Source organism: Micrasema longulum, unplaced genomic scaffold (assembly GCF_059751315.1).
Source record: "Micrasema longulum isolate JH-2025_06_02 unplaced genomic scaffold, ASM5975131v1 h1tg001582l, whole genome shotgun sequence".
NCBI lineage: Eukaryota > Metazoa > Arthropoda > Insecta > Trichoptera > Brachycentridae > Micrasema > Micrasema longulum.
In genome coordinates this window covers 293,563-303,882 of record NW_028278765.1, presented here as the reverse complement: position 1 = coordinate 303,882, position 10,320 = coordinate 293,563, and the positions used below count along the sequence as shown (strand labels likewise).

Genomic DNA, 10,320 nt, shown 5'->3' with positions numbered 1-10,320 from the left:
CTTTTACAATGAATATTTCATAGTCCCTGTACTGGTCCCTGTCTTACCTTCGTGTAACAAAAATGATCAAGATACACTGCGGTGTACCAATGCATTGCCCTATGCACCATTAGGTGCGGAAAGGGAATGATGATGATGTTAGTACGCACAGTTAAATATTTTACACAAAAACTTTCTGCTATCTACACATAACAAAGGTTATTAAAATTTTTAATGAACTGTGCCTTCAAAATGATTATTTTTTTTAATGATTTTCTCAGTTACTTAGGTTAATCAATAACTTTTGTATCGCTCATTCAAAAATACTTTTTAAAAAATATAAATATGTACCTTTATATAAAAAGTGTTAAATGGGCTTGTTATATTTACTTACAATATTTTCATAAATTGAATTAACATTCATACGAAAATCTTCTTCTAAGTTTTTTTTTGCTTTTTCCACCGCTAACTGGAATGTTCTAGCCAGTGTCAAGTTTAAAATGACCATACGAAAATCGCAAACTTCTCTCATAAAACAAAACGTAAAACCATAGAATTAAGAACAGTTCTTCTCTGCGTAAAACCATAAAAAATCAATACAAAGCGATCGTGTTATTTTGGACGATATTAATAAGTTTTAAACATACCATCACATTGTTACTACTTTTGCAAACTCAAATTGTTTTACACACTGTCGATATTATTTATTATAAACTAAATTTGTTTTTCAGGCCGTCTTGTGCTTCTCTCACATACTACAGACCTTCGTTGGGGCCCTTGTGCTTTGCGTTATGTTTGAGTCCCCGATTCATGGCTTTGAACGAATTTTATTAAAAGCAATAGGTTCGTATTTTACCATTATGGCACCTGTAGAAAATCCTTATTCTGCGTCGTTCATATCACATTGTTTACAAATTCCTACAACAAATAGAAAAGTCAAGAAGAGTAGAAAATAGTTGAAGGCACGCTGACGTTAGTTTTTTTTCTAATTACGATCAGAGAAAATTGTTTAATTACAATACCCAACATTTCTGAAAACTTAACTGAAAACTAAAATGTAACGTCAAAATCTTGTAAAAAATCAGTGTTGCCAAAATTAAGTGTAGTTCAGATTTTTACTGATTTCTACTCGTTTTAGACTATAATTTTTCCAGGCTTTCGTGTGTTGACAAAGTTATTTTTTTATTTTTGTATTTGGGTTGCTCTGAGCATTTATTTACAAATTCTTAACTGATTTTTTTATCAGTGGTTTGCTCACTATTTACAACAGTATACATATTAATTGAGTATATAACAACCATACAAACCCTACAAAATAAAATAATAAATGTATAAGACAGTACCAATCTGCTGTAAAAAGCACATATCCATAAATCTTCCAAATAAAAACAATTATCTTTATCTGTTGTCGTGGGATGCATTAGCAAGACCATATATTAAAAAGAGAACCTTGAATAAAAAGTCTCTAGCTCATAATATAATAAATTACTTAGGAATTGCGCTACTGTACGGCTACTATTGCAGCTTTTTGTACTTACTTTTGACTAGTGCATAAATATGAATCGAACTCATATAAATTTGAGGTAGTTGTATATAAGTACTCTAATATAACAACATATTTAGATAATTAAGTTTAAATGACCAAAACTAAACAACCTACTCCTTATCGTTCCTACATTTTAAAATTTGTATTATTTTTAGGAAATACTAACAAATCAGCAAGGGAAAGGAAGCGTGATTTGGAAAGCGTCCAATAAGTGATTTCCTACGGGCAGAAAGAGTTACCCGCTATATGCCTAGTATTATGTTCTAAATGAAAATATTATTATGTACATAAGAAGTATTATTTGTAACTCTACACCATGTGCCAAGCATTTATGTTTACCATTGAAGTACCTGATCTTCATAATGCCTTAATCTGTATTTAAATGTATTAACTACTATATAATTTGTTATTGCCATAGCTGTAAGTAATTTAATTTGTATTATATTTTTTTACTGATAAATGAATATAACTTGTTTTTAAAATAAAATTATTTTTTTATTCCTTATAATTCAAATTTGTTAGACTAAACTAAACTTATGAATAGAAAGCCGGGTAAAAAATAGACTACCCTGGCAATACTAACAAAATGTTCGCCTTTTTTTATTTAACAATCTAACAGACAGTAAAGTAATCGAATTCTTAAATAATATTTTTTATGAATTTGCTACTTACGCATGAAATGTGATTTCATCCTATTCCCTTATAATCCCAGCAGTATTTTGACACTTAAAACGACACAACATGGCGTAATCGTATTTTAATCGGCAGTTGTGTACTAAGCGACGTCTACAGACTTACTAATGCCCAAAACGTAAAACTATTCATTTATGAGTAGTTTTGTCGGCTTCAGTTTGATGTGCGTACATAGTTTCTGTACAATTATAATTCTATGGGCATATGTTTGTAAAGTTATTATCATAAATAAATCTGATTTTGTATTCACTTATCAATGTCTCTAAAGCAGAAATGTGAAACATATTTGGTCATAGATTTGCCACATAGGTACCTGTGGATAATTTTATGGTCTTGAAAGCATTGTTTACAAGTTGATACTAGCTTTATGCCATAAAATGTAAATCAAGTTGTGGTAGAGTGGAATAAGAGTCTTAAACCAATACCGACTACATATTTTTTTTTGCACCACAACAGGCCAGGAGGCCTAATTACAGTGGAGAATTACATCACAGAGCAGCCAGGCTTGAGAAAAATCACATTTTAATTCTTGTGTTCTCACCGGGAATCGAACCCGGAACCTTCCGTGCTTGAGTCAAGCGTCTTGACCACTACACCACGGAGGCCGCCGACTAGATTAGGTGTGGCTTAGAACATTAAAGTGTGACATTACTACAGGATCATTATAATTCAGTTCGTTATAGATATCTAATTTCAACTCAACATATTATTAACCTATTAATTTAACAAACATATAATTACGTTAATTGTAACGAGGTGTACATAAAAATATATAGGATGACAAATAATATGTTTCATTTGCCATCTATAATTACTTTTGTTTGCATCTAAAGAATATTGCAATGCGAATTATATAATAAGTAAAATTAAAATATGAATTGATCATAGATACTTTACAAATATTATTTATATATATTTTTTTTAAACCGTAGGTACCCATTTCTTGAAAGTACTTTGAATTTTTTTTTCTGGCAAGTACAAAAACGAATTCCATAGAAAAAATACTTTACACAACTTGTCTATGACTATTTTATAACTAAAACTGACGTTTCATTAGAATTGTTATTTGGAACACTAGAAAGTTTTTGCATTTACTGTCTTTATTTTACGGGTGACCTATTCGCCGTGCAATTAAATTTTATTTCGCTTCGCAATGATTTTTGATTCGTGGTCATAGAACTCTCAGTTAAATCTGTATAAAGACTACCATTGTGATTGCCGTCTGACACCATGTCTGGAACAAAGATCGTTCATGGTTCGATTTGAGTGACTCTGTTTTCGATCAATAAGGCATATTTGTGTGAGAAATGTGTTTAGTTTTATAATGTCGGACTACGAGCTGCAATTTCAAGCTGATTTAGAAAGAGCACAAGCTCTCAGTCTAGAGAGTTTGGCATTGGAAAAATTCAGGAAGCAAAGGAGTATTAATTCAGGTAACCGAGATAATTCACCATACACTACGTTTCAGATATGTTCTTTTGCACTGTTATTGAATTACACCAAAGGATATTTTATTTATACAATATGTTTTATAGTACACACGTTTTTGTTTTATTATTTCCGATATATGTTATATAAACATAATTTGGTTTGTTGTGTTATTGTTTATAAAAACTTCCGATGTTTTGACATGTCAAATACAGTTAATTGAATATACTTCCTTTGGATGATTCACGGTCTTAACAGTTCATTTTAAATCTATCTGGCTTAGTTATCTCTCTACTATTGTGTTTGGTTTAATTCAAAGTGAACTGATACCAGACTTGAGAATATTGTTTTCTAATTACTCTAATGACATTTTGATCTAATGATAATTTAGACTTGGAGAGTTATTTGGAGAAGCGTTGCTCATGTGTAAGTAAATTTATGTACACCATCATTAAATCCTGCAATTCTGTGTTTAAAATACTCATATAGCTGCGTGTCTATAGTCTACCCAAGGTTTGGTACACACATTTATTATTAATTTCATCTTAAAATAGTACAAACATGGTTCACAAAAGTACTAATATTAACTTCATTCTAATCATTATTCAACCATATACTAACCAATCTTCAATATTTATAAACCACACACATTTCAAATTTACACTTCATCAAAACACTAGTACGGGAATGAAAAAGATTTAGCAAAAAAAATCAATTTTGGGAAAAACCAAAAGATCTGTTAATAACGTAAAATAAAAAAATATTAACTCTAATTGACTATACTATTACAAAACAAAGCTCTCTAACAAAGAATAATCTCAAAAAAAATAAAATATTAATAAATTTCATAAAAGGTACATGTTTTTCAAAAAATTATATACAGATCTACGTTTATACATCTAGTAATTGTTATCACTGTAACTCTCCAAAAAAAGACTAACTCTTGTGCATGGAGAGTGACTTACACTGTTGTAGTTTTTTATTTATAAGAGTTTATTTAATTTTGAATATACGAGTATATGAGAAAAAAAAATAAAAACATAGAATTTATAGTGAAAAAAACACAAAATAATATTCCATTCATACTAATTAACATTTAATGCAGTTTTTACACGTGTTCAAAAAATTTCTTTCGATTTAAATTTAACTTCAAAAACATCAAGAGATGAAAGAATGGAAGGAATATAGATGTTCAAATATGGGCAGAATGGTGAATGTTACACAGTGTGTAAAGTGGCCACTTAAACCAACCAATGACAGATCATAAGCCCTGTAGATGCGTAGACTTCTATATTACCTTCTCTATAATGTTCTTCATCTCTGTTGTAATATGTTAAATTTATTTATTGATATATTATTTTTAATTGTTTTTAGTTAGTTTTTCAAAATAAAAACATATATACAATGGTAAAGTTAAGCTAGCTCTTCAAGTTGTAATAGCCAACTTAACTACCACACGCATATTTTTAACTCAAATTTATATATTAGTCCTGGTCCCGACCCTGATGTGTGGACTTGGAAAAACAGGGATGAAAGTAGGCTGAATGCTGTCAAAATGCGATCTCTCAGGCGAATGTGTGGTAAAACTATGTACAGTAGATGCACAAATATTGAGATCCGTACATTATGTAAAGCTGAGATAGGCATAAGCATTATCGACAAAGACTAGAAAGGAGCTTTGCGTTGGTTTGGACATGTAGAGCGAATGGACAGTGAAAGAACGGCTAAAAATGTTTCGGGGAATCTAGAGCCGTCTCCACATTTAGAAAATCTTACATACATCGAATCAAAAATATATTATTAGATGTACAGAATTAATATGTGAAATACCAGTGTGTTTTAAAAAGATAAATTATAATATTAGATATTATATCCACTATAATATCTACGTCACCCGCCTCCACCTTGTGGTGTAGTGGTTAACACAAACTGATACCTGAAGTGCGAGACTGATCTGACTGACCTTTATGTAATACATTTATTCTTTTACAATTTTTGTATTTATTCTTTTTAATTTTTCCTAACTAGGGTGTACCGTCCTGGGTTAAACATTTTACACGTTTGAAACATGCCCTAAATACATATTAAACAAAATTTTACTTTTAACGTTTATCCTATAAGTAACGTATAGATTACTGAGGATGAAAGTGTCTGAATGATGTCGAAGTGCAATCTCACGAGAGAATGTGTTGTAAAACTATTTACGATAGGTGTACAAATGTCCAAATCCATGTAGAATGCTAGTCTAAGACTTGCATTATCGACAATACTAAGGACGGAGTGCTGCATTAGTTAAGACATATAGAGTGAATGAACAGCAAAAGTTTCTGTCCGCCTTGTGGTTTAATGGTCAGCGTGTTTGCCTACCATGCAATAGGTCTCGGGTTCGATTCCCAACATGGTTGACATAAAATATTTATTTTAAAAGGTGTTTTAAAAATAAAAACACAGTTTCTTGACTGGCACATGCAGCGTAAGACTGATCATCTTACTTTCATGTAACAATAAAAAACGGTCAAAATACACTGCGATTGTTGTACCTATGCAGTGCCCTATGCACCATTAGGTGTGGAAAGGAAATTATTTATATTTTAATTTGAACAGCAAAAAAAACGGCAAAATAAAACTACAAAGCGAATTTTGATAGATTGCAAAAATCAATAAGACAGAGAAAGACATGGCATAGCCAAATATAACAAATACTTGTATCTATCATTTCATCTAATCTTTTATTTTCAGTTGATTATTGGAGATTACTGGAAAGACAATCTCCAGGTTTAATTTCCAGATAACAAAATAAATAAACACATAATAAAGTGTATAGTCTTAACTTCCATAGAGTTTCCTGGGTTTTTTTTATTTCTTTCCACTATTCAGCCTAGAGACACAACTTAACAACCAAAGGAAAGTCTTAGCATCTAAATTATCTGAATATAGTATTTCTTATTTAACCTGCCCGGAAGTATGGCCATATGTGGTCGCCCAAACAAAAGTTTCCTCAAAATGCATACATTTATGTCTGCGCTTATAACTAAAGCCCGGTGACATTTATTTCTAGAATGGCATTTGTACTGCCATCTTTGGTTGTATTTGAACCCTAAAACCACACTTCAGATTAATTTTCTGTTTTACCTACGACATTTTACTACAAAGATATAAAAAGTTGAAATGAATATACGAGTATAAAAAAAAACTCACTCCCCCAGATACAGTTTTGTCTGCAGAAATTTACTCCCAGACAGGCTAAAATTTAAATTTTCATTTTTGTAAATGTTTTACTAAAAATATTTTCTTTATTTCTTCTTGTTATTTAATTCCTCGGGATTGATTTACATAAATAATCCCCTGTTCATTATTATAATTTGTGAATTCATAAATTCTCACCAACATTCCTACCTTTCTAAAAGGTAAAATTTTTAGTATGTACCTCATATATTGTAAACTTATTATTCATAGGAGCGAATATAGAAGTCTATTCTTTACAGGGTGTATGATTTGTCATTAGCTATTTTGTCACTTTACACACTTAGTAACCTACACCATTCATTAACACTGTTGGAATACCTATCAATCTCAAAACAACCTTAAATGATAAAATCCAGTACCTGTCTGCAAATATTTGGACATACTTGAATAACATGTATATTTGTTTTGCATATTATAAATATGTAGGTTTACATTTTAAAAACAATTTTAGGTACATTAACATTTATACATGTGCAATATAAATCATTTGGTGGAAAAAAAAGAACATAATTTATTATTATATATATCGTGGTTATACAAGTTAAAGTGACCATTTGCAAAAATGACAAAGTTGAGATTATTTACTTTTTGCCATTGTATAAGCATAATGCTTGACTGGTAAAAATGCCAACTCAATCCGACACTTCAAAAAAATTTAGTTTTTAAAATATGTGATAGTAAATAGATAGCAAAGATTTTTGACAAGTAAAACTGACCAACACACATCGTCACTTTTATTAGTAAATTTAAGATCCAAAGAATTGACCAAGTAACATTTTACATGTAGGTAGATGTCACCAGTGAGAGTTAGAGTTAGTAGTAAGTATTTAGTAAGTAAGTATACGTTTTGTATTCGACAGATATGTTTTTTTTAAATTAAAAGTTCATTAATAAAAAAATTTCTTTAGATTATTACGTAACACTTCTTAATTATTTGTTCTTTTTCATTTATTTTGTATTCTGTGTTTATTTAACTTTTATAAATATTAAAAAATCCCAAAAACATGATTTATAGTTAAAAAATAAAATAAACTAAAATACTACCTCCCTCAATGAACGAAACAAAAATGTTTATCTGCAAAATTTCATGACAAATTTTACAGGAAAAATTGACTAAGTTTTTCAATTTTTTATTTTGTTTAAAAGTGATAATGTTTTGGAAATATGTTTATACTTTGCATTAAAGTTGGAAGTACCGTGCATATAATGTACAATTATCAACCACCTACTTAAAAATTTGATCTTTGAGAAGCAATTAAACTCTAAAAAAACACTAAAATGGCTCCCCTGAACATTATTGATTTTTTCACTTAGTCAATTTCTCTTGTATGCCCACGATATTTGAATTTATTGTTCAAACACCTTTAGACCACATTTTGCGGAATATAACTTTTGTTCTAGAAAATGTTCATAATGGTTAGATTTTATTAATTTTATTTATTTACATACATAAGTTTATCTTACATTATTTGAGGCATAAGTCCCAGCTCCATGGGACTATAAGTCCTGTGTTGAGATGGGACTAGCAATTAGTTGACACAGATACATGGGTATATCACCACAAATATAAGATCAGAAACATGAAAAATATTATTTTTTTAAAAACATATATCACACATCAATATGGTAAACAGTAAACTGGAAAATCAGAGTTTCCTACTCAATCGCATCGTTTAAGTGTAAAAAAAACACTGATTTATACTCCAAACACGTAAATTGTAAAAAAAAAATAAAAAAATTTCAAATGTATTCATAGAAGCCTAGAGTTTGGCTGTAAGAATACCATTCGTGTACTGTGATTGTAAAATCACCTTTATACATGAAATTTAAATATTAATTGAAATTAATTTCAATTATATAGATTAATTATATTTTCCCAACATATAGCTATACACATTGTACATCGAGCTGATCTATTCAAAAAAATTGTACTCTAATTTTTTTTTTCGGGGGACAGTTTTTGTTGATTTCCCAACATTTTTATGTGTGGTCTAAAAGGTGTTTTAACAATTCTGCATTTATTTATTATCTATACACGCCCAGAGAACTTTTACATGACAGGTATTCAAATTCAAGCATTTTATGGGAAAACAAGTTAGTATGTAGGTACTTATAGGCATATCAAAAACTGTACCGCATTAGAAAAAAAATCCTATTCAATCATTTTAGTAATCGATTTTCCATTAAAAAAAACTATGTTTTGCTGATAAATATATAATTGAAATACTTATAATCGTTATTTAGTCAGGAAACAATTTGTAGAGAGGGAATGAATGGCCTCTGCTTTATGTTGTTGATAAGAATTATCTAAGTTCTTTGATGATATGCTTTACTATGCCTATATTATGCGACATGTAATATTTATCTACTAAATACAACGCAATTATGCACGCTTAAATAAGTGTTTTTGGGTTTTTTTTGTGACCAATTTTTTAAAACATTTTTTACATGACTTATTTGTCACCGTTTCAAATGACTCATTATTCATTTTTTATTCTTATTTATACTATTGTGGGATATCATTTCTAAATTGTTTTAGTATTTTTTATTTTATTTATTTATTATTTTTAAAAACCTGTAAGGGTTACATAAGAAATATTATAAAGCCTGGTCCATGTTATATCTCATCTGGTAAGTGTAATCATAATGTCAGGTTGATTTTAAATTTTCAAATAAAAATTAAATTTTAAAAATACTGATAAGCAATTAATAATATAAATACTAATCAATAAGTATGCCAATTTTCAGAATAATTCAGGTGGAATGTAGTTAGTACAAAAAAATTGTTCAAAATGCAAATATTTTTTATACTCACGTATTATATACTAAAGCAATTGAAATGTATAAAACTACTTTCCATACTGAATACCAAATTTTACCATGCTCTAATTAACTTTGTGACTATCACTAATATGGAATTTAAATAAAATAATTGTTGAATTCAATGAAGTGATTTTAGTTTTTCACAGAAATTTCCTTAAACGTGTTTAAAAATTAAACAAACAAACAAACAAACCATCACGCCGTTTCCTCGTAGGGGTAGACAGAGAGGCTTGTTTTTGCATTTTTATGTCAATTTCCGGAAACAGAGTTTCATGTTTGCATGAAAAAACTGATAAAATTTATTTGATCGGTACATGATCAGTGATCAGTAATTACCCATAACTATTGAAATGAGTTTGACAGCTGTCATTTTAGTGCTATCACCCAGAAACATAAAACATCACTTTAGTCCCTTTTGCATTAAAAAAAGATAGGCTTATGTCGATGAAAATATTAAGAAAAAAAAAGCCACATATCGGAAATAAAATTATGTTTTATTGGGGGTTTTTTTTTCCATGAATTTGTTAAACATGGAAAAATTAATATAAAAATGAATTACGCAGTAAAGATAGCCAGCTACATAAAAATAAACCAAGTAAAAATAC

At 29.4% G+C, this 10,320-nt stretch overlaps 1 protein-coding gene across 1 annotated transcript in view; it reads left to right on the top strand.

Annotated features, from left to right (window-relative positions):
• Nucleotides 1–3,250: 3,250 nt before the first annotated feature.
• LOC148274787 (phosphatidylinositol 4-phosphate 3-kinase C2 domain-containing subunit alpha-like) overlaps nt 3,251–10,320 on the top strand; it is a 49,480-nt gene continuing 42,410 nt past the window's right edge. Inside the window, exon 1 of the mRNA XM_088236606.1 lies at nt 3,251–3,651. Coding sequence (XP_088092732.1) covers nt 3,543–3,651 — 109 coding nt within the window. The 5' untranslated portion in view covers nt 3,251–3,542. The remainder of the gene's footprint in view (nt 3,652–10,320) is intronic.